Source organism: Lipophrys pholis (assembly GCF_963383615.2).
Source record: "Lipophrys pholis genome assembly, chromosome: 12".
NCBI lineage: Eukaryota > Metazoa > Chordata > Actinopteri > Blenniiformes > Blenniidae > Lipophrys > Lipophrys pholis.
In genome coordinates this window covers 23,950,051-23,976,476 of record NC_137641.1, presented here as the reverse complement: position 1 = coordinate 23,976,476, position 26,426 = coordinate 23,950,051, and the positions used below count along the sequence as shown (strand labels likewise).

General features: G+C 38.0%; 1 protein-coding gene across 1 annotated transcript in view; it reads left to right on the top strand.

Annotated features, from left to right (window-relative positions):
- The window catches only part of brinp1 (bone morphogenetic protein/retinoic acid inducible neural-specific 1), a 126,402-nt gene that overhangs the window by 38,460 nt on the left and 61,516 nt on the right, over positions 1 to 26,426 (top strand). Inside the window, exon 3 of the mRNA XM_080477685.1 lies at positions 18,052 to 18,242. Coding sequence (XP_080333811.1) covers positions 18,052 to 18,242 — 191 coding nt within the window. The remainder of the gene's footprint in view (positions 1 to 18,051; positions 18,243 to 26,426) is intronic.

Here is a 26,426-nt window from a genome sequence, read left to right as displayed (position 1 = left end):
TCAGATATGTTCAGCAGACCATTCACAGTCCATTAGATAGGATGGTTTTCATGAATAGATTATTTGTAGTGTCAAGGATTGAGATAAATTACACACAAGGCTCTTCATGCGCAAACAAGGGATTTACTTTCCTTTTATGTTTGAAAGGATCCACTCATAAATCTATCTTCTTTACCATTTTTTTTTTTTCTCAACTCAGAAATTATGAGCAAAGGCAGAATACGCAGTGGATAGATCATGAGTCCATCAGTCAACCGCACACACTCACACCTATAGGCAATTAAGAGTTACAATGAACCTCAGGTGCATGTTTTTAGAGTGTAGCGACAATATAGAGGAGGCATGGACGGCAGGGTGGCCCCCTTTACATATTTTGTGTCTCAAGACCCAATTTCCAAAAATAATAAATAATTTATTTCAAAATTAAAGACAGAATGATGATTATTTTAAGCACATCTGAACAAGGTGCCACTGACATAATATCTGGGTTGATTCCAACTCACAAATGCATGCACGCTGATTAAAATTAGAGGCATACAGTTTGTCCTTTTCAATGAATTAGCTACAATAAATCCTTGGGGTAAATGCGCTTGTTCACAATTTGGCCCTCTGGTAAAAGGGATGAAAGTTTTGTGGTCCTCGCAATGATAAAAGGGGCCCATCCCTGATTCAGAGTACTTGGAGAAAACCCAAGCCTTAAGCCTGGCCTCAAACCAGGAATACTCTTGTTTTGAGGTCAGAGTGCATACAGTCTAGGAACTAATTAGTACATCTCAAATTATTATTATTACTCTTACTAACACTTGCATTATCTTTCTGGAACTCGACCGTCATTCAGAGAGGTCTCTCTCAGTGAGAGGGCTATCGCTGTCCAAGCTGCTAAAATCCATTCTGAAGCGTCCTTTCTGCCTCAGCACACTTCACAGTTTGTTCTGCGTCCACGAGCTCTCTAAAATCTTTTTTTCTTTTTTTTTTGACCGGTTGTCATTTTTTAGATTGTGTCATGGAGATACAGTAAGTCATTCATAAAGAATTAGGTGAAGTGAGGTGAACTCTAAGAGCTTTGTTTCTGCAAGATATTAAGATAAAGGGGAATTGGTGAAATTAAATCATAATGCAGCTTTATTTGGGGCTGACAGTTATTATGGGGCAAATTGAGTTCAGCAGCAAATGGATGGCACACAATAGGCTGCGTCTAGGGCACTAACAATAACAGTTGTTTCTCTTTACTGCGTGGATGCCTTGACCTTGGAGGGTTTTTTCATTACATGTATAGTGGAAGAGCATTGGTTGTGATTGTATTACAGGACACAAAAGGTGATAAAGTGCTTCTTCCACTATACAGGGGTTCTTTACCCATGAGATTGAAACATGCAAATAGATGGCATAATCTTCACAAGTGCGCCGACTCTCCTCAATGCAGTTTATGTCAATAATATCAAGGAGCTCGCTCAGAAATAACATGGGTCTGTAACCTGCGGCTCCTTACTACAGTCAACTTGAGAGTGGAGACAGTTCTTTGATGTGATCTTATGATTGATGTTACTTTTTCTTTCAGGCAGTTGGCATAGTAGAGAGAAAATGTCTGTCCATCCTGTCACCTTTTGACTGTAGGTCAGTAGTTCCCATCGTTTTCCCCCTGGAGCCCCCCTCAGACCACTCTTATGAGAGGCAGCAGGCCCCGCCCCCCCCCGTGAGATTAAAATGAAGCCAGACATCAAAAGCAGGAGCCCACATCTGTTGTACATTCCTGAAAGTGTCGTATGATGGTTTTCTTTAATGTGTGCTATTCTTACTGCGATAACCTCTGAGCACTCCCCCAAGTTGGTCCCAGACCCCAGATTGGAAACCAATGCCGTAGTTTATTACTGTTGAGTGTCTTACTGCAGCCATTTCTAAGTTTGTTTATATATATACTGTATATATATATATATATATTATTTATTTTGTTCTTCATAAACTTTTGGTGTTTTCTTTTGCTGTAAAAGCTTGGAAGAGCCATAAAACACGTGTGACTCTTAATCTTAAGACTTTAATTCTATAAATGAAACCTCAAGTGAAGTTTTGATGTATGCTGCAAAGCTGTGTGAAAATGTTTACGATATAAGTAATCTTCATCATAAAGTCCAGACATTTTTTTTTTCTTTTTTTAAGTGGGAGGTTGGCAAAAAAAAAACAGCTATTGTGACTTTAAAGGTTGCAGACCCTTTTGGCAGAGTTTAGTAGACTTGAGCTTCCATATTATTACTGGTTCTGTTTGAGCTCCGGCGTCTCGCATTCTCTTCTCTGTTGTGTGCTCGTGTGATCGTTCCCGTTGAATCCCTGCCCACACAGTGGGCCCAGTTCATCAGCGGCAACTTCTCACATTACACAGCTAATTAGATTCAGACACATGCTCGTGTCACTCACCCGTGCATTCGCTTCCGGCACCATGTCCCATCAAATTCTTGAGATTAAAGTGAATTAGGAGATTGTTTTTGATTAGATCCATTTTCATTTCATTGCCTCGTCACAATTACAAAGTGCACCAACACAGCTATTATGCCGGCAATCACTTTCCATTCAGGCAATCTCGTCCCATTTGCTGATATGGGTCAATTAATAGTTAATAACTGAGATGCTTACGTGTGAATATGCAGTATGACTGTTTTAAGTGTCATGGTGCATAAAGCCACTAAATATCCCACCATGAAAGACCTTTACTGGGTGTATATATAGACATCCAGCACAAAGCAGACCCCCCCAAAAAAGTACCACAGATAGTGTGTGCTCTGTTGCCACTGAGCATAGTTTATTACATTAACTGTGTCAATGTGGTCATAAGTAAATTAGATTTATCGTGTTTATTTCCCCCTCTGCCTCAGCTCCAGCCTATCGAGGATTTCTTCTGGGGTCAGTCGATTTTCTGCAGACACAGAATTAAATAAATTGACGACCTAGTCAAACGACTTTCAGTGAAACTTTTTTTTCTTCTTTTTCCTCCAGACAGCAGTGCACTCACTGGAAAGGAAAATCACTCACAATCATTTAAAAATTTAGAGCAACAACTTCATTGCTGTCTTGTTCCCCCACTTCTTTGCACAGCTTGCTACAGTTTTGTTTTTTTTCTTTAACAATGCAACGTTTTCAGAGAGAAACTGTGAAATAGAATTTTGCCTGCTTATGCAAAAAAAAAAAAAAAAAAAGTTGGCAAAGAAAGTCACAAATCTTCCAAAACTCAGCCCTCACTCTGTAAGATTAAAGGCAGCCTTTCCATTTCTGTGTTGATCTTGTACATCACAGTAACCTTGACATAATCCTTTTTGCACAGCTCATTCTCTTTCTACAGCTCCGTGTCCGGCCGTCCTCATTTTTCCCCTCCGCACTGAAAACAATATGGTCATTACCGGCCTAATGCCACCATCTCTCACCGGCGGACTCTGCAGGCGCGTGGCAGAATATTACGTCTTGAAAAAAATGGTGGTTGCAAATGATGTAGGTGAATCCCCGTTTTTGTGCCTCTGTTATGGCAGACAAAAGAGCTATTCAGGCAGGATTAGCAGCAACATTAAAACCTACTGTCCAGTATCTTAAGTAGCTTCTTTAAATAGCTTAAAATCTAAGACTATAAGACAGCAACGGTGTCATAGTCCTGCACTGGAGTATATTTTTATAACTATATTTTAAAACACTTTTCCAATGATAGATAAAAATATAAATCTGCCAGTATCTCATTGAAACAGCACATACAGTATTGTCACCATCGTGACAGACACGTAGGATCATTGACAGTGAGCCTAAAGTGATTTACTGTTAACACATACCTAATTTTGTCTAAACCCATTAGCTTCGAGCTGCCACTTGGATATTTTTACATGGCCTCTGCGTCGCTGATGCTACAGCAGAATTTCAAAATAGATCCTTCAATTTCCCCCCACACTGTTTACTCGACTGTGTTCAGAAATCCAGCCTATTGCCAGCATTGAAGTGGAAATGAATAAAACAAGCACAAGCATCCAGCACCGATAATATCCCACCTCTTTCTCTGCGCTCTCCTCCACTGTGCACTGGAGCATAGGATTAAGATTCATTCTATAATATTCCAAATATTTCTCAGTGGTTGAAATTCACGCAGGATTTCAATTGTATCTCTGTCTATTTGATTTATTACCAGGCTTTGGCTCTCTATTACCAGTAAAGGCCTCTATTCTTTTATTGTTTCTATTTTTTTTAACAGCCCCTCCCTTTCATTCGGTCACACACTGCTAGATAAAACTGCAGCAGTATGGGAACAACAGGGGCTTCTGAAATGAAACAAATGTTAATGTTGCCCTCCAGGGGACATGAGCATTCAAATCAGAGGTATGTAATGCGCTGTAAATGACGAGAGTGCTCCAGTTACTTCTCTGATGGTTCTAGTCTAGTTCAACCAGCTCACAGGAGTATAAATAACCTAGTTGGACAATTAATTGTCAGAAAGTAAACCTGTTTAACCATGCATTTGTGTCAGTACTACTCACTCTTTTTTGTGTGTTTGCCCCATTTAAATAATTTTTTCTGACATCCTTTTTCAAGAAAGACTTAGTTGTAGCATGTTGCCACATCCATTGTACTAACATAGTGTATTATTACTGTTTAAAATGTATGCGAGCATGGATTAATCATGCTATTCATGTCGTATGTTTAAAAAAAGGACATGTTGTCAGTTGCACTACTTTTTTCGGCAAAAGCATGTTTTCTTTTATTAAGTTCCGTTGCATTTTTAAGAAAGGACTTCTATCACGTGCAATAGTGGATGCTTCACCAGAGCAAATAGATTCACAAATTCCTGAGCCTCTACAAATAAACGTCTATTGAAATGGTTGGAACAATTTCCCAATCATTTAGTATGTGTGTTATCAATGCACTGTTGGTAGTTTGGAAGAAACAGGAAGAAACAAGCAACAAATCCAGTCGCTTGTCCCGTAAAGGGTTAAAGTGTGCTGTGCCAGATCCAAACCTCTGAGTGTGTGCCCACATCTCTGATCTGTTCAGCAATCCATGCAGATCTGTTGTTATGAACACTGACCGGGATTTTTCCACCGGTTATAAAAGCACTCGACCGCTGACAGTGCCGAGGTTAAGTGCTGTGATGATGTTGGTTACCTACTTAGCCCAGCCATGAAAGATGGAGACAACCTTGGGTGAAACAGACGCAGATGTACAACTCGTTGGAGGTCAACTTCCAAAAATATCAACCCTTAATGTGGGTCGCTGGTAAATCACATGAACTAGGCAAATGGAAAATGCTGCCACGAGGTATAAATCATGGAGTACAGTCGTGTTCGCAGCCTCGACAAGTTCTTTAAAGAAAGCCCCCTCTGAAATGCATCACGTACAGACACTTCCAAAACCCCCACTGGGCCACATGTTGGTCTAGATGTAATAACATTTATCCTACATCCCTGAAAAGATATCATATCCAAGTAGATGAGATCACGCAGCACAGTTTCTTTGTGGGAACAGCATGTACAGAATGAAAGGGAATAAGTCAATACTGTGTGGGAAGACAAAATCGCTTCACAAAGTCATTCATGGGGGAATTACCATTATTGGATCAAAGTCTCCCCTATTCCTAGCTGCTTGCCAGCCCTCATGGTGCACCACTATCGGTTAGCAGTGCACGGTTCTAGAAAGAAACAATGTGGGAAAGATTCAATCATGGGTGTGTCAGGAGTTTAATGGCCTTTCATAAATAATGCACGATGTCACGATGCAAAATCTCCACATGCGGGGCAATTTGCTAATTCACTTTCTTAAGATATCATTATTACACCCTCAGTCATTTGGCTCATTTATTTCAAAGAAATCAATCATAATGGAATGCAGATTTTTGTAGTTCAGGTAAATATGCAACAAAAGCTGATAAGACACATCCACACTGAATTTTAGTCGAGAAATCTGAGCCGGCCTGCCCATCCTCGTACTCCGCTTCATTAGAGCCGACACAGAGATCACTGCTGCTCCTGTTGTTGTTCCTTTGTTGTTTTAATGTTTGTTTTGATGGATCATTATGTTCATGCTAATCAGACCTAGTACTCTATTAGCATAAGCACTACTCCGATGCCTCTATATTATATTGAAATAGTTTCACAAATAAATAAACTGCAGACTTGATGATGTAGCTCATAAAACAATAAACATGCAATCATCCCAGCTGTAAAAAATAAATAAATAAATAAATATAAAAACTTTTGACTTGTATGAATGACAACTCGGGTTTTAAGGTTGGACAACTGAAAGCAAGCTGAGCGTTGGATTTTGAGAGGCTGTTACCAATGAGCCATTACCCAAAGGGAATATTTGCCACGTGAAAAATAAAATACTCAGTTGATAATTTGAATTGATGTCGTATTGTGTCCTTTTCAACCAGCAGTTGTCAAGACATCCCGAAACAAGCAGGCAGCGGAACAAATGGCTGAAAGCAAAAAGGTTTAGCCTTTATCAAAGCATGAAAACAGTCTGTTCCTTCACACATCAGAAGCAGTAACCACTTCTACAAAACCACATCAGTGGTCCCACAAACACACAGCTTATTCCAAGTGGTGCATTTCACGGGAATAAGAAAACAACTGGAATCTTTAAAGGCAGACACACACACACACACACACACACACACACACACACACACACACACACACACACACACACACACACACACACACACACACACACACACACACACACACACACACACACACACACTACAGTCACATATTCTTTTTTTTTAAATAGTGATTTTGATATTTTTCCTGTCTGCTAACACCAATGACACTTAAGTGAGCCAGTGATGTCAAATGTTGGACTCATCCAAAGTCATTTTTATACTGAAGGATGAACAGCAAGCATCTGATCTAAGATCTTTACATGTATCACGGGAATACAAACAAGCATTGGAGCTGTGACTGACTCACCAACAAAAAATAACACATGTACTGTGTAAAAGAACTGGAAGGCTTCAAAATGACTGTGAAACAAGTGAGAAAAGTTACAATGCATGGAAATAAGAGATGTAATGCAATGAAAGTATGTTTTTTTACTAAAGTTGTTTTGAACATCATAAATCTTCAGAAAAATAAGTGTGATCTGAACTTTTACCTGCCGTAGTCTTTCTCTTCAAGCTATTGTTAGTAAAAACTTATTGCTGCAAAGCCCACACGATTTCTGCAACCTTTAACATGCTGTCACACATCCACCCCCTCAGAAAAGCATATCTGCTTATGCTAATTGCTAGAAGTAATGTAACTAACTCACTTTCACTAAAGCATTACTGATCACACATCTACAAACACTGTTATTCTGGCAGGAAAGGATAGAAACAGCGGTTTCATTCAGGCATTCGATCTTATATAGTTTCTACACTTTGAGATTCATCCCACCGGTCAGATTAGGCTGTTTTGCAGGGCAGTTTTCCACATGTTTTGCTCAGTCGTATTTGGCCTGATTATTTCAAATGCCACTTATTCATTTCTCCAAATGATTTATGTTAAAAAAAATAATAATTAAATGTAAAAATCTAACATTTTATATGCTTTTAATTTGATGTGCAACAACCAATTTTTGAACCATTACACTGGTCCTTTGAAATCATTACACCTGTATCATAGCTCCTTTAGAAAAGGAGGGTAGTGGTGGATAAAGTTGCAAAAGCAAGAAGCCTACATGGTTTATATTACTGAAGTCACAAAGTTTTTTGTGACTTCAGCTTTATGGGGCTTATATAAAAAGATATGAATAAATAAAAACCTTGACACGAAAAAAAGCTGTACTTTTCTAATAGTGCTGTCACCTGAAAAAAAAAAGTATATAGTTCATGAATTTCATCCATCTTCCCGTACGCTCTCCATTCTATCAAGTCAGTTTAGAATGTGTGAAATACAGTGTCATGAATATAGATGCAGTGCACTGGTATATTCCTGATTATCATTTGTATTCTAAATATAATTCAATGTCACTCATCAATCCAATGCAAATCAAACAAAATAAAGCAGAAATCCTTCATCGTCTCAGCTTGGGCAACAAAGAATATTACTCGCCATTAAACAGACAATTACTCTGTCTACACAAGTAATTTCTGTTTTAATAGAACTTGTTTTTTTGGGGGTGCATCAACTGCCATTAGTGTGCAATAAATGGTAAATGGGTTTCACTTGTATAGCGCTTTTCAACTACATGAGCAGGCCCAAAATGCTTTACATTGTTTATCACATTCACCATGTGGACAGGTGTAGGTGGGAATCAAACCTGCAACCTTTCAATTGGTAGACGACCCATATCAGCAAGCTATAGACCGACTTTTTTAGAAATACTGTTGCAAGTAAATTATGATGTAACTAGGTATATTATTAACCACGGAGTGCAGATACAGAAATTACACCAGAGTTGAATCATCACCTCAGTGGCACACTTTGTGTGAAAATGATCATTATAGGCTTTTCAAATATACAGGATGTAGGGATTTGTGGGGGATTTACTCCCTTTGCCCTCCCATCCGAGTCATGCTGGGAAGCTCATCAAAATGGTCATACGAGAGTAGACATTGTACAACTGACAAAGTTTTAGTCTCTAGGTATTCCCACACTGCTAATATGAAGATTAAATTCTATGGCGGCCGTCTTTCTTTTTTGTAACGTTTCACAAAATGATTCACTTTGGAGTAAAGATTTTTAAAGTGTGGGATGAGCCACCCCTCCCTTCGCATTGCACCTAAACAGCCACGTCCAGCTCTCACGTGTTACAGAACTAACAGCAAGTAGTCATTTGTAGCTGGACCGATGCTTTCAAAATATAAGGCATTATTGATTATGTCTTTTGGGAACCATAGGCAATGAAAAGGACAGTATGTGGAAAATCTGCAATGGTTCTGTACTTATTTGATCATTCTTATCTGTCTCCTTTCCACCTCCAATAAAACATATTCTAAAAATGTCAGTTTTTTATGAAATGAATATATTTTCACTCATGTCTTTACACTTTTTTTTTTGTTTACGAGGAATTACGATACAAAGACAATAATTAATCCTGGGAAAAGACATCCTCTTGAAGCTCTCTGGTGCTCTCACGAGTGTACAATGTAATTGCAATATTACAGGTCAAAGTACAATACGTTAGTGTATATATATTATATATATGATACTGTATGTTTTTATTAATTATAATGCTATTCATAATGCCAGTAAGCTTGATTACGATGGAAAAGTTCCATATTAAAAGTGCTTTAAAAGACAGTTTGCACTTTAATAAATGTAAGCTGATTTATATTTAGTAGTACAATAGGCTAAGAAACACTGACACAACACAACTCTCTGACTTCCTCTTGGCTGTGACCATCAGCATTCACTCGAGAAGAAAATAAAAAATAAAAAAATAAGCCACAACAAAGTAAATCCTGCATAAAAAAGTCATCTAAGATTTATTTTGCTCTGTTTTTTTTTTTCTTTTGTAGCGTAATTTTTTTTTTCCTGCAGCAGGTGCATCCTTTATATCATCCTTGTAAAATGCTGAGTGCCACAGTGTTGGCCTTTATGACAACACCTTGTCTACTTCAAATAAAGCCAGGCTGTTTTGATAACATTAACACCTTTATCGCTAGATGTAAGATTTTTATTTGGTTTGTTTCATCATGAATGGCGGTTGTCGTGTTCGAGTGAAGAGAGATATGGCTCTGACTTTTTGTTTTCTGATAGAAGCGCAGATGCAGATTTTATTTCCACCACGCACTGACGTGGGTCAAAATGTATCCGAGTATGCGTCACATTTGACTCTTAAGACTTTGATGGAGTAGAAGAGGGAAGCAGGAAGCTAAATATGACAAAACACTGTAAATCACTGTTCTGTTTTTTGTTCTGCTTTGTGATGTCACTTCTGAGGAACCCAAGAAAATGTTGTCTCTGGTTTCAGCCAAGCCTCTTTCCGAATTCATTAATTAGAGACATTTCTTTAATAACAACACAAAACTGTGGCTCTCTTTCCACATTTGTCTGTACTCACACTGTGAATATCTGGGCTCGCTAGAGGTACTTTATTTGCGAATATGAATCCGGGCTTGAGCATCAGGATCAACAAAGTGCCTGTGGTGACACATTGTATGATGGTCGTTTCCTGCCCCTGTCAGGGCTTTAGGACACATTCGCTCGATGTCGGTACAACCCAGCTCTAATTGAAGCGGACAGCATACTGCCCGGGAGGTGTTTTGACTTACCGTATTCACACTTGCTGTCCATTACAGATACAGAGGGCACCATGAATTTCATAACACCTTTAAACTCGTGCAAAATGTGCAAAGTGAAAACCATCAAAGCAGCTAAGTCACACAGGAAGCACTTGACATGCAAACGGCAGTATTCTGTGAGGAGTTGCTGCGAGGGACTCTTGTTACTGTAACTATTTAGATGGCTCTATCTCAAAAGAGGACACAGACACAAATGCAGGGGGGGAAATCTCCAGGTGCAAACACAAATGGGGCCTGACAAGCACATTTTTTTTGTTGCAAATTTGGTGACCAAAGGTGCTGATGCAAACTGGGCGCCGCTGGGCTCGATGTGGAGAAGATGCTGAATACACTATTAGGGGGAGGAATACAGAATCAGCAGGTGGAGCTGGGGTGAGCAACAGTAATGACCAATCCCATGTGCTTTTCTCATCCCCTTTTAAGATCAGCCACAGGTGAAATGGAAGGAAAGAAAGCAAACAAAGAACAAAGCAGCTCAAATATTAATACACATCAGCCTTAACATACTGTCAGCAGGAAAATGAACACGCAGCTGAGAGCTGCTGCAGCGGCACCACTATCAATGTATTCTACTATCTGTACAACTAATAATACGCAGCAATGATTATGCTTAGCTTCACTTCTTATATTTAAACAGATTCATAAACTCCATCTACTTGACTTATTAGAAATCTATGGATTGAATCGTCTGCAAAGAACAGATGTGATGTATCACATAGTTTTGAACTGATTTTGAATTTTTACAAGAATGGGACACCATCCATCCACCTTCTACACTGCACTGAGAGTCACAAATTAACCTCAAAGAGAGTTTTAGACTGAAAGAAACGTAAGCACTGAGAGAACGTGTAAACACCACAGAGAAAGGTTCCCAAGCCTGGACTTGGATCGGGGTGACTGTCGCTGTGGAACAAGATGCTAAACACTCACTCTGTGTGCTGTTTGAATGAAACAACAGCACAGGAAGCGTCACCAAGATATCCGTGTTCAGAATGCAGAGTACATATTCATTAAAGTTCATGCCGCTCATGTTCGAGTTCAGTGCATTTTATTTTGAATAATCATGTATGTAACCGCAAGAAAAAAATAATTAATAAATAAATAAGTGGAACCGCAATTTATTCACTTGACATTTACAATATGCAGAGGAGGTGTTTTTTTTTTTGTTTTTTTTCTAAATGCTGCCTTACCGCAACTCTAAAGACATTATCTGTACGTTTTTCATCTGGATTGATTTGGCACAGTAAGAAAGTAGAACAGCCTGTAGCTTGCTTTTTCAAGCGCGTCATGTCACTTGACTTTCTTTCATCGTCTGTCGTCTGCTGCCCAAAAACAGAGAAATGCTCCTTTATGTCGATTTTATAGGTGATTGTGAGTCATCAAACACTTACGCCAATCATTGGACAAAGATGGAGGAGTTCCAAACTGCCTTACAGTATGAAAGCAATGAAAACATATTGGTTAATACAGAGACATTGATCTATGACTTTATACAGAAATAAAGTACAAGTGAATAAGAATAAAGACAAGAAGATCGTTAAGAAAACATTTAAAAAAAAACCCAATAAGTACTCGGTGGCTCAACAAAATAATTCTCTTAATCTAATAGATGTGAAACTCACATTTTTATTTTGTTGTTCTGTTCAGGTCAGCAATTAAGAAACAAACTACGTTGGTTCTGAGGTTATAGGTTTTTACATTAATAACACAGCTCTAAGTAGTGAGGTTTGCTGAAGTTGACTGAAGTTAGGCTGGGATGGAATCAGTTGGAAAGCTGCTGTCTCTCTCGGTTTTTTGCGTCCGTTTCCTCGAGAGTAGTGGTCAGAGTCACTGAAAATGCGACTTTTTGAAAACGGCTCCCAAGGTGGAACTTTTTGAAAACGGCTGTCTTTGTCTGAATGGCAGAAATCCCAACTTTAAAAAAAAAAATGCTGTTACTGCGTATGCACACCTCAAGCATTGTAAATAGTTATTTTGCACGTGTGTGCGTAGATGCACAATCACAATGGCAGACTCCAGAGTGGCATGACTCCCAATTCCCTTGGATTTGGTTGTTTTACAGTTGAGAGTTACCCGTAATAACCATCCAACTTTGTCATGTGTCCACACAAATACAAGTATACTCACCATTGTTAATATTTATAGCATATTGTTCTCTGCACACTTGTGTGTGTGGTTTCAATATTAAACAACAATCACTAGTGGCACAGCATGCTCACTATATAATTTTAAGAATTTGTTTGCGTGTAAAAGGACATTGTTTTAAAAGTGCTCTTGAGTAAACACAAAATGATGCGTTTTCTTTTGAAACGTTGTGTTATTGGGGCCTCTGTCCAGCTTCCTGAGGCAGCTTTGGCATTCGCTTATATAAGAGTTTCTCAACCTCTTGACTCTTCATCATGAGAGTGATTATCAGCTTTTTTTTAGTTGTATATTGTTTTAATCTTCCAAAAACTGTATCTTTTTTGCAGGACACAATGCAATGAAAATAATACTGTTGGAAATATAACCCTTTAATAATAATGGCTGATTGACTCGGACTGAACCAACGTGCTCAGCAACATTTGTAAACTTTGCAAACTTTGAGTCATTAAACTGAAATGAAATGAGAGACAGCACAAGTAACTTTTCCAAGTATTTAGCATAACATTCAACTTCAACAACTTGTAACAACTTACTCACATTTGCAGACTTTTCAGACCACTTTGAGCTAACCTCCTGGTCACCAACACAATTTGCTGTCTGAGAAAGTTTGTGTTCAGAGCACTTCAAGTTGCTTATTGGTGAACTCAGATGAAATCATCTTGTTTATTTCTTTTAGCGAGCTGATGCAATTGAATTGACATGATTTAAAGTTGACGCATTGATGCAGTGAATAGATTGTTACATCACTTGTAAACACCAATTATTCCAAATTAATCAAAGTGGAAAAGTGTCAGAAATGTGTTAATGCATTGTGTTAAATTTTTAATTTGTTTTCCTTCTGCCAAATCAGTTATATATTGCATTTTGCATCTAGTTGATGCTCAAAGGAGGACTTTCATGTTCATGAATATACTCTCTAATTTGGCTCTAACAGGGACACACACTATCACAGGCTCCAGTCACTGAATGCAGCTCACATCAATGTTTCATGCTGAAATAATAAAAAAAAAAAAAAGTTTCTGCCTTTATTGACTTACATTGAGATTCCTCTTTCTCACATTGGTCTATATTTGACTTGGTGAGAATTGAAAGTTCAGTGTCACCAAAGAAAAGGAAAAAAAAAAAAAAGCAGTACCTCTCATAACAATTGATGTGCTTCAAACATACCTTTTCTCCAGGCTTTCTGGTGATTGAGGTCTAAAATAGACACGGGCATGTTGGTACCACTGGTTCGTTCATTAGAGTGGATGATCTCCAGTGAAAAACATTCTCGCCTCTCGTCACGCTCAGTCTATGAGAGCGGCTTGATTGCAATAATGTATTTCCTGGCAACTGCTGTTCATGTTTACTTGACTAAACTGTGCTGAGACCACCACTGGAAGGGAATCCAATGAAAATGTGGTCTCAATGAGGGCACTGGGGGATTTTCTGACTTTAGCTCATTCTTCAAAGAAAAAGAAGAAGAAAAACCTCTGTCATCTGGCAAAGTCTTTGTTCAAAATGCCAAAGTGCTGCTTGGCAGAATACATGAATGTATGTGTGGGATCAATTGATGCAGTGCATGAATTAGACTTCAGCACAGCAGCAGTACATCATCTAGAAAATTTGAGGCGGTCTCCCCTCCATTGTTCGTTGTTCTCCGGTAATTGACATAAAAAAATACGGAAACTTTTTGTTTTTCTTCACCAAATTACCAAGGTATTTTTTGACTTTATTTTGGCTCAGTTTTTCCAAAATTCTGATTTTTTTTATGAAAAAAAAAAAAAAGAATCTCAAGATCATCCATTCATCTTTATGGCAGCTGTTCTAACCTAAGGTGATATGATTAATGACTAAAACACATTTTGACCAAAATGTTCTCAATCCATATAGAACAATTTAATGATAAAAAAATAATAATATTTTTTTGATTTATTATTATCATTATTAACAGAATAGATTCACGAGTTTTTCGCTTTTGGCTCTGTTTGTGTATTTCTCTGACTCAGGAAAACTAAGCATTTCATTTATTTTGTGAATTAAATATGCCTCCATATTCTGTACCATTTGTTCCAAGTGTTTATTACATTTTTATATTTATGGATCTCCACATCCATATTATACACTCCTAGCCACGTCCACCCAGGCAAATGTAATGTACCTAACCTCCCACACGAGTTACTTAAACACCATAAAGCAATAATCACCTATGTTCCTGTCTCCCTTCCATTTGGCTGCACTGCCATTTATCTCCTCTTAACTTTCTTTGATAGGTCATTAAACCGGTCCTGGAGCTGTGAAGTAAAGCACTGAATCATGTCACAGGTTCCATCTGCTGGCATGTTTAATCTGGGGCAGAGGGGCCCCAGTACATATGGCTGCCATATAAAGTTTTATATAATAATTGGCAGTGGCCGAGTCATGAGACGCAGTCAGCGTCAATGAATTGATTACTGAGAGAGAACGAAAGAGACAGAGAGAACCTGGGCAGGATATCATGAGAGAACTCGGCAGACAATGAAAATAGAGATTCTCTTTTTTTTTTTTTAGTACATATACTCAAACACTTTCTGCATCTCCCATTCTGCAGTAAATGCTCCGAAAAACCGGCATGTACCTCTTCTAAAGTGAAGTCATGAAGCAGGAGTGGAAGCTGATTCAGCGTGTCCTGGTATGAGTGGTGAGCCCTGTCCTGCCAGATGAGCACTTGTGTCTGTGCAGTGTTGAGGAATCGTCGAGCTCTCAAAGGAAAGACTTCTGCAAGACTGCCATAAAGTATTTATTGGATTTCTGGTAGAGAAGACATTACTCGGCGTGATATGTGATTACACAAAGTAAAGAAAAACCCAATGCAGACGTCCTCTTGTCCATTGTGAAAGTCTATACTGTCATAAAGTATTCATTCTGTCTTTCTGATGCTAAATGTTCACCTGGTGCTGCTCTTTGGCGCAGCCTACTAAATGTGTAAAATGACCTGTCCTTTGAGAGAGTTGTCAAGATATTACCTTGGAAATGTCAGCTACATTATCAAGTTGTGCGATTACGAAACAGTCGACCGGCAGAAAGGAACTTTAAATGCTAATATAGAGTGCTGAATAGAGCATTAAAAATTGCTGCCATCAAGCCACGGTCGGGCAGACTGACACATTGCTGACTGCGTGTCAGAAGATTCAACCTAAGTGGCCGAGCCATTTGACGAGACCCACGTATTCAGGAGGAAAGCTTCCAGATGAAGCTGTTGGCGCTCGGCTGTAACTTTTATTCAGGCTGCTCAATTTTTAAATCAACAAATGCAGTGGTCGGGTGAATAAATTACAAACTGACACTCACAAACTGTGACAAAAACAGGGGGTTCGAGGTGAAATGAGTGCACATATTAGTGGATTTAAGATATTCCTTCTGACTTGGTTCTGCACTCATGCTATTGCAGAGTGTAAAATATTTTAGTGAGTGTATAATAATACTGTCACATTTGTTGCAATGTACAGCAATGCTCAAGTTGCTCCAGACCAGCAGGCAACATTAATCAAAAACTGAGCATCATTGCATCAAATAGCTGTATTGTTTTACACAAAATGTAATGTTTGTATCTAGTGATATATTTAATCCATTTTAGAAGTGTCACCAAAGCACTTGCACTGCAAATTTCACTCGTTTTTACAGACACTCGCAGTCAAAATTGAACTCGGTGTAGCATCAGACTGGGGCCATGTTTGTGTTTGTCTGGTCTTCTGGTTAAGTGGTATTTATTACTGTGGGAGTTGGGTTGACAATGCATTTTGTCAGAAACAGTAGTAAGACAGAAATCCCACTCGTCACCCCGAGCAAACCAGAGTCAGAAACTTGAAACACGATGAAGAAAATATGGTAATACAACACACATTGTGTATGTTTGTCTTAAAGGGGCACTAAGTAAAATACAAGCCGTGTCTCTGTTGTACATTGCATCACAGGGTTTGAGAGGGAGTTTTTGCTCTTTTTATATATATATATATATATATCAGTAAAGTCGAATAAATGTAGTCCACCTTTAAATAAGAGTGGATTCATTAAAAACAAAACAAAAACAGCAACTAGAAGAGTAAAAAAATTATCAAAGTTTTAGTCTGTGAATCTAATTTATACTTGTAAATTGTAGAAATGATCAATATCAAAAGTTTCCTTTTGTGATGCTTGCTTTAAAGGCCAATCTTGTTTGTACGACTTTTACTTTGATCCTTTATCATTTTCTTTTAGTTGTCTTTTCACCAGGAAGAAAGCAAGCAATTTAATAAGATTAAACAGCAGTCTGGGGGGAAAAGGAAAACAACAAAAAATACCAAAATGTTCTTTGATTGACTATTTGGATACTGCGTTGCATTTTGTTTCCTTTTGTCATTTATTTGCAATCATTTGTTTTTATGTTTGCCAATTTTATGTAGAGATATGTTCAAAGACATTTGGACTTCAATTGAAGGAAGCACTTAGATTTCAATTATTATTGACGGAATTTTGGGAATCTGTTTTGTAATAAGCGGCATTAAATGCATGATAGGTCGCCCACTTACTGTAAATAGACTCATTATTCAAGTCCCTAAATCTAAATCATTATATAGATGAAAATCAAATTCTGAGGAGGTGAGTAGGAAATTACATTTATCCTTAGAGTTTAAAAGAACATCACAATGCTAACACACAACATACACACAACACTGCTGATAGAATACCATGCACACCTAAGTAAGTGTTGCTTACTTGAAATGAGACTAAATCTGTACACATGAGCTTCTGTCTTGTGATTTTTTTTTTCTCCCAATTATAAGGCTAAAATAAATGTAGGTATTGCATTATTGAAACATACAAAACAATAAAAGCGATTAAAAGTTTCATCAGACAAGAAACCAGACTTACATCGGCGCCTAATCACTGACTTCCACTTCCTGGCAGTAATGGAGTGTGTGCTTTTGCATTTCAGACAGCTGAGAGAAAACAGTTTTTTATCCTTAGGGCAGGTTTATTTGTCTTTTTTTTTTTTTTTTCCTTCCCCTAACTCTCGGAGTAAGAGAGACGTCTGTAATGTCTGCCTGTGGAAATGTGTTCTTGATGTGCGTCTCAGTGGGTGTAGAAGCAAACATCGTGAGCATCCACGCAAATATTGAGCGAGATCTTTTCTAACGTTCATGCACAGTCAAATGCATCTTTGACGGCCGTCAAAAAGAACACGAGCGCAGTTTCACTGACGGTATTATATTGTTTATACAATATACTGTTGGTTTTTGTTTTTATTTCTCGATAATTCAGAAAAAAAAATATATTTAAAAAGTCCTCGAATGAGTTATGGGCGATAGATGATCGTTACAGAAAACTGCTCACAATAAGTGATGGTTTGTTTGGTAATATAATTAAATAATCACAAAACAGTTTTTATCCCCAGATTTTTCTAAAAATATGTGTCGATGCTCTTTAGGCACCCTAAGTGCTTCATAATGTGCTGACTCACCCCGTTTTTTCTCTTTTTATGGCAGACCACTGCGCACCACACGATGCCGATAGTTTCCCCATGAATGCGCGTGTTAATGAAATCTCTATTATCAATGCACAACTTCATTGTAATTATCACCGTTGTACCTGTTGGTGTGATGTATGGAAGTCATTTGGGTGTGAGCAGTTGTTGTTTTTTTTTTTTTTCCTCTTGTCAGGGAATTTGCACGTTGGAAGGTGAGAAACACTGCGATCGAGAGACGGGACCTCATCCGCAACCCGGTGCCACTCATGCCTGAGTTCCAGCGCAGCGTTCGCTTGCTGGGCCGCAGACCCACCACACAGCAGTTCATCGACACTATCATTAGAAAATATGGAACCCACATTCTCATCTCCGCCACCCTGGGAGGTAAGCAAACTTTCCTCAAACTCATTTGCATTCTTCCACGCATGGATATCATCTTGTTGATTTTTGTTTTGTTTGTTTTGCACAGTTTTCTCACAAAACATCACAATATAGATGAGGATGAGTGCATTTCTTTTTAGATCAAATTTTTTTTAGGTGAAAGCGCTGCAATAGCTCGTCATTCTGCAACCTTTCTGACAAAAAGTTTTTGCCACTTTCTACTAAATAAAACTTCCCTGGAGCTGCAAAATATATTTAACCTTTTAGAACTGTGGACTTTCTATTACTTGTGGGGGGGGGGGGCAACAGACAATACCATTGTTCATGCTATATACACAATTTGCCGTTATCACACCAATCCCAACACTTTCCAACCGTTGTTAGCTTAAACGAACCTGAGCAGTGGCAATGGCATTTTCTTTTCCAATGTACAAGGAAGATAAAAATGTTTATTCTGATTAAACTTACTAAAAGTTTCAGGGAGCTACTACAGATGGGGCCAAAGAGATGACTCCACGGACGTAGGTTGTTGACTCCTGCTCTCCATACTCTATCTAATCTGAAATCAGTGTGTGGTTGCTCATTGTGAATTTTGTTTGAATAGTTGAAACACACTTTTTTTCAACTTGGCTGTCATTAGTGACCAACTCCAGATAACATCGAATGGAATTCAGGTAACCCCCCCTGAACAGGGTCCCAATTCATCACACCCGCTTACAATCACACCTACGGATCAAAGTCCAAACTTAACCTCACACACATGTCTGGGTTGTTGTAGGAAGTCATTGGAGAAGTAATATTGCATTATTAGTGCAACATAGTGCAAATATTTTTACTCTTTTACTAATGTATTGTTGGCACTGCGGGATTCTGCATACATCAAAATAAACATAACTCCTATACTGTTTAAGGTATCGAGAAAGTTTTAAGATATCAAATAGCAGTGATTACAGTGCCCCCAGGATTTTTGGAGTCACAAAGGAGATTCCCACATTTATAACCACAGCTTCTCAGCTTCAACAAATACACACGGGGATATTGAATAACTGCCAGTTATTGGAAATTGTTATCTTGTTAAAGAGACAAAAAAAATATATCTAATCCCTCACTTTTGGACAATTCTATAGAGATACAATCTGATTAAAGAGCACCCTGTCCAATAAATGGTTAAAAGGCCACTGCTATTGTTTTGTGTGTTCGGATAACTGCAACAATTTAATGACCTTGTGTTGTTATACTGTGACTTTGCAACACCGTGTTGTCCTGGATTATTCATCTGTCTGCATGTAACAATGTCAGCTCAGGTCAGCAAAGCAGTCTGAGGCTTACTTGTTCTCCAGGAGGTTTAAAAGAAAACTAAACTGCAGCAGTATCACAAGAGGAAAGACAAACACAGATACTCAGATTTTATTTATTCAATTTTTTCTTATGAATGAAGCCAAATAAATCAAGTTTTCTGAAGCAGTTTTCTTTGTCAACGACGGTGATATAAACATTTGAAAATACTTACTCCCGGTGAAATATTTAAGTTATATATGAAGGAAAAGGATACCAGGTGGATTTCTTAGTGGTCTTCAGTTCGATTTGCTCAATAGTCAATCCTCTATTGAGTGAACAGTGGGCTCTCTGCTGCAGAGGTATTCCATCTTTTGTGGCTTAAGTGGATTTTCCGCCAGGATAGAGATATCCAGAGTCACCACATCGTATCCCAATGATGTCTTTTGGGAAGCTTTCGATAAGTCAAAAGGGAAACAAAACTCATTAACGCCACAAAAAACATTATTACAATTTACTATTTTAAGCTAAATTGTGTCTGCTAAACATATTGCACTGAGTGAATTCATAATATTCTCCTATAACAAATTACAAGCTGGTATCTAAAAGCAAAGATTATACTTGTGATAAAGTTAAAAAAGAAATTAATTGCCAGGAGATAAAACAACAGGAAGACGAAACGAAACAAAACAAAACGTGAAGAAGGAAAACTCACTAAAACATTCACGCTCGAGTTACACCATAGACATACTTATCATAAACTAACCATCGTTTATTCTATTGGTGAGACATTACACAACCAGTACAGTTACAATTGTTCATTTTTATAAAAGGTCTCAGTCAAAAATCTCGACGCACATGCTCCCAGAAGCACAATGAAGGACTGAAAGCACACCCGATGTTCAGGTTCAGTTGAATGTGCACTGACCTCAAGCAACAAGTTTTGACGCAGCCTTGCTTACCGCCTCCAGCAAGTTCACCTTCAAATGCGCAGAACATCTTGTGAATAGACGTACGAGTCAGCTTTTTTTAAACATGCAAGGATAGACCAAATGTGATAACACAATTCCATCAGACTTGCGTCGAATAACTCTGTTTCACCTCCTTTTGCATGAACAAAAGATCAAACAGCATTGCTGAAATATCACTAACAACACTAAAAGTTTCATTACTGACACAATTAGCACCTGTCTCTCTTTGTGCAAATTCAATGTAAGCCCTCACTGACAAAGCGGCCATATTTGTAACTTCTGCAATTCCTCACAGTTTTTTTTTAGTTTTTTTTTTTTTTAAATACGACCAATAATACTGTAAAAAGCATTTGATACATGGTTAAATTGTTCCACTATTCGAGATATGTGCTGCTGCTGGCATGTTTTGGACCCTTGCTCTATCAACTAATATACTTCCAGTCATTTAACCTATTTGATGATTTTAATGGTGGGGGGGGGGGGGGGGGGGGGGGGGGGGGGGGTAATAAATAAAAAAGAAACTCTGGAAACTGCTTGAGCAAAGCGTTATACAGTTGTCAAACATATACACAATGCTTTTCGTTTAGGTATATTGTGCACATACATAGATACGATAATAATTTTGTAGGGTAGTAGCCCGTTGACATCTTTTACAGAGGTTCACTGAGAAATGTTAATCATTTAGAAAACTTTTAACATAGAAAATCAGACATTTCATATTCATTTATGTGAAAACGGTACAAAATTAAATGCAGTTTCTTTGGGTTTAAAATGAATTTCTTTACTTGTATTTTTGTTCTCCTTCAGCTATCCTAAGTATTATTTTATTATTGTTATTTATTTATTATGTTTAAGGTTAGACTATACTAGAGCTAAGTTTTTACTTTACTTTAAGCAACTTTACATTGAAGCAAGTTACAAAAGGCAGACTGTGCAATGCAGCAACAATTCCTCCAATGGATACTTTCAATATGTGTAATGCGCTTTTCTAAAATAAAACTTGCGCCCCCGTCCTGTCCAACTCTTTATATAAATAGCTTTTCCCCAGTATCTCTTATCTTATCTCAACCTCTGAGGGATGCATGAAGGCAGCTTGCTGTGATTACTCTGCCAATTGCATTTTAAAGATATAATTAGTAAGATAATCCACTCTGTTAGTCAGACCCTGTATTATATAATTGTATGCATGAAACAGTGCCAAGTAGTTGCTCCAGTTGTTTAAAATGGTGTTTGTAGCTTTGTAATCTGGAAATCGAATGCCTTTGAGAAACATCAAGATACTCTTCACTACTTTGTTCTTTTTTTTTCATCTACTCAGAGTAAAACTGAGGAAAAGGGAAAAAAAGGGTTGATTATCGGTATGCCATGTCTAACTAGGTATGCCTGTTTAACTGTACTACACAGTAATTATTTAAGGAGAACTAATAGTACTGATGGAGTGCAGACGTGTCTCTATGGGGAAGTTTGCAGACACAGATCAAACAACATCTGTGGAGATGCTTAGTACAAAAAAAAAAGTTTTTTGTGTGAATAACTAAAGCTTAAGCCAAAGCAGGACTAAGGCTCTCGTTGCAGCTTCATATCGTGTCAGAATATTGCCGTCCACTTAGGCTTTATTAATTTAACAAAACTGTAGAGGGATATCAGGTGTGAAGGGTAAAACAAAAATTATATTGTATAAACCGCTTTGTCAGGTGATTTACGATGTGACACCTATTTTGGAAATTGGAAATACAATATCGGGTTGAAACATCATATGCCGGTAAAATGTAATTAAGTGTGTTTAGGAAGTATGGCAGTGCCCCAGATGCACCAGATGGCTAAAATTGGCCAATGGCTGGAGGTGGGTGGGTGGAGGGGCCTGTCACTGATATTATCACGGTATCATTTTCAACCACAGCATCCTTTTTAATCTCATTGCATTGCATCGCCGTATGTGTTTTTCTCTCCCTCTTTGAATTTAACCTCTGGCTCAACTCCTCTGCTTCTCAGTTATCACCTGTTATATTCAACCTTGAGGCCCTTTCTTTCAAGCTCGGGGTCAGTGCACTCTTATCTCGGGCCTTGGAATTGGCCATTAAAGAACACAGTTATATGAACCAATAAACGTGTATGCGAGGCCGGCGATAAAGTAAGAAGAAGAGGCTAATTCTCTCTTTAGCCACCTACACATTGGAGTCTCATGAGTCATTATACACTTGAGAGGAAAGAACTGAATTCTCCTTCTCCCAGGCAACTTAAAGTTGAGTGGTCAAGTGTGAAGAGCCCCATTAGAGGCCCCTCCTCTGAAGTGAATAAAAATGGCCACAATGCATTACCGTCATTATGTCGCCAAGCATGTGCTATTCATTTGTTCATTTAATGTTTTTTTTCTGCTCATTCCATCTTTTTTCTGCTGGTTTTGAAAGGCAGCTTATGTTCTAGTACCACACCACGAGCTGTCAGACCTGATGTTTCTTAGAATTTCTTTTGAATGATCCAAAAAGACCGATAATCTGTTTAACTTCTATCTTGATGCTTATTTTATGTAATTTTATTAAATTTCCCACAACAATTCATTTAGGTCAGCCATGTCGAATCTTCAGAATGGCCCACTAAAAAAAATTACAATTTATTGGGGTCAAGCCAACCCTTATGTCCACAATCTGAACAAAATAAGAACCAATGGCAATAAAGTATGTATTAATAGATGTACAAAAACATTTACTTGCAAATCTTTTCAGCGAAATTGCTCACATAATGTTTATTTGAGTTTTTGATGGGTCTATGGTTGTGAAACACATCATCTATATAACCGTTTTTCCAGTGTTTCATTTAAGTCTGTTTCCCACTGATATGCAGGTATAGTTTAGTGAGCTATTCTAAATTGGCTATAAGTGTAAGTGTGTTTATGCCAGCTGGGCTCAGTGAGTGACACTGAAATGGACAGGAAGACTTGATTTGACTTTACCATGTTAGATGTTATTGGCTCAAGTTTTGACACTCCGGGTGGAAGTGAGGTTTTAAGGACAAACATAATACATGATTAGAAAAAAGCATATTAAAAGACAAAGTATGCCTGCTTTTAGGAAGCTTAATACATTTTGGTTTGAGTTACAGTTATGGCCCAGGATTGGTCAAAGACGGCTGAAGAGTGATCCTTCCTCATTTCTCAATTCTTTCTTGACCCAGAAACTACACGGGTCTTCCATCATGTGAGCCAAATTCAGTTTTTTTGTCTCTGATGTGAGTCGCATTAGGGTATCCCTGAGGAGACTGAAGTGAGTATACAAGAAATCAGTCTTTGCAGAAGTCTTTTACTGGACTGACGGGAACCTGTTTTTTTTTCTGTCTTAAAACTATATGATTATATAGTATATGATATATAAATATGACTGCAGATTGACATTGATCTGCCTGATTCAACAAAGCAACACTGAAAAGTTGACAAAAACTGGCTTATTAACAGTTACACTATGTTTTCATCTTATGTATTGTTTGTTGGTCACCGTAACTCTCAATCCCTCACTTCTTGTAAATCATAATTCATGGAAAAATCTAACTTTTTTATTTTTTTTAGAACACTTCAGACTTTCCTCATTTTTTCTCATCTTGACAGTCGATTTTTTTTCCTCACTTTTCTAAAAGAAATATGGTCCCTGTCCATTCAGTCGGGTTACACCAGGGGCTTTTAAACTAAAGCCCCTCAAACTAAGCACTTCAAAACTAAAGCCTTTAGTTAGGCACATTATTACTTTTCAGCCACATAAATAAAGTGTGACTGTTTATTTATTCATTCGTACAACAAACGTTTGCCAGGTGAAACAAGGTGGCTTAAAACCAAGAAGGAGCTTCATATTAAAATATGAATATTTAAACAGTTTATGGTTGCTTAGTTGATGTTTTTCACTCTGGGGTATTGTTGCCTACCCTAAAGCTGAAAAGCCCTCAGTGTTCTTCCAGTCTTGTGTGTGTTTCTTTTTCTCCTGAGCAATTGTATAAGATAAAGCAAACGAAGTGTATGTTGTGGGACCTGTACAGTCATCTCATGGAATCATTACACATTACACGGGTCCCTTCACAATCGCTCCACTTTTTTTGTCATTGTTGTCAATTGTCTTATTCTGAAAATGCATTTTGACATGATTTGCAGAAGACGAAAAAAAAAAATTATTGCAAGATAGACGAAAAAAATTACTTTTGAAATTAAAGTACGGTAAGAATGAGTCGCCACACACAGACATGCTATTATTATGAAGCTTTACTAAGCATGTGCAAGTCATTTCTTTTCGAGAACATTTAATACATACTATCTATGGCATTTTATATAATTGAACCAGCCCAGGCACTCCTTACTGAAGGAATCTTGTTTTGTAACATAGTCAGTCCCAGAAGCAGTCATCCAGTGACCTTCTATCTTTCCTTAGAATGATCGTCTGTGATTCATACACAAATACATTTGTATTACTTTAAAACCCCTGTAGGGTCACTAAATGGGTGTAAATATAGTGCCAGACAGGGGAAGCTCTATTCTAACAAGCATTTAAGGGAGCAACACTTTCTCCGGCTTCCTTTGAACACTGGCTGGCAGTGACTTTTTGGAAACATTTGGGAAAATAATTATCAATTACCTGCAGCTATTTTGCTGTCTTAACATTTTACCCGTCTACCACCCGGAGCTGAGTTTCTGGCATCCGTGAATGTTTTAAAAAGAGGCATCAAGGGGATGTATATTTTGAAGTATAGCATACGACCCCACTTCAACCTGGGTAGACGCAACGCGTGGGAGACTTGAAGCCGGTACGGAGGCAATACATCTCAGACTTTTGAACAAAAGACATCCCCACTGTGAGTCGATTTAACACAGTTCTCAAGCTGAAACTGAAAAGCACATCAAAACAGTTTGACATAGTTGCTTAACACCTGTGATTTGCCTGCAGCCACTGACAACAAAAGTGCAGTATGTTTATTGACAGTAAAATCCAAACCTTTCTGTGTGTCCAGGAATTTATCGTGCAGAAGCAGTCAGTGCACACCCAGGGCTGTAAATAAACGCTAGAGAAAGTTATTGCTTTTACAAAAAAAAAAAAAAAAAGAAAGAAAAAAAAATGTGAAGGACAGATTTGCATTTTGCTAAAGCCGTAAGGAATATATTTTACCACATCTGTCGTTTCCTCTCCTTCATATGTTTGAAATCATTTTTTCCACTTTAAGTGAGAGAGCTGCTGTTTCACTGTGGATCCCATTTGAGTGCGTGAAGAGAGGTCTGGTGCATTTGAATTGGGTGAGAAAATGAAATTGTTCACAAAAGTCTAAAAGGAGAAAGATCCAATTAAATTCAGCAAATAAACATGTTGGGTTTTTTTTGGAAAGCTTGTCTCACATAGAGTGGCATGGAGGGCAAAAATACAGATGACGCAAACATATTTCAACAGAATCCACACTTATCACGACAAATGGTAATAGACTAAATAAATGCTAATACATTGTGGAGCTGTTGCACAACACTTTGATTATACCAACATTGTCCCCAAGATCAAAAAAGTTGCAGTAAACTAAGAAAAGATGCTTTATTGTCATTTTTTTTCCCCACTTAAAAAAAAATTCTGAGATTTACTTCCAGATCAGTTGAAACTGAACTGACAAACTCCTGAAAGCATATTTCACGTATGTTTTATGTCTGCACCAGATTTATTTGCCAAAGTACAACCTACACGACCTGTGACTGGATCAGGGACCCTCTCGGTGAAGTATGCTCATGTGCAAGCAGTACTAATGAAATGACTTGTGGTCACTGAAGCCTATGGCTGGAGCTCATGTGAAGAACGATGGTTATGTTTTTGGGGTTGCAGTGTAAGACTGCTCAGTGAAACTTGTCTACACGGCTGTCATTTACTATCCTGGGACCTTTCTGTGTGGATGTCGTTCTTGTTGCAAACGGCAACCTCCACAAACAGTGAAA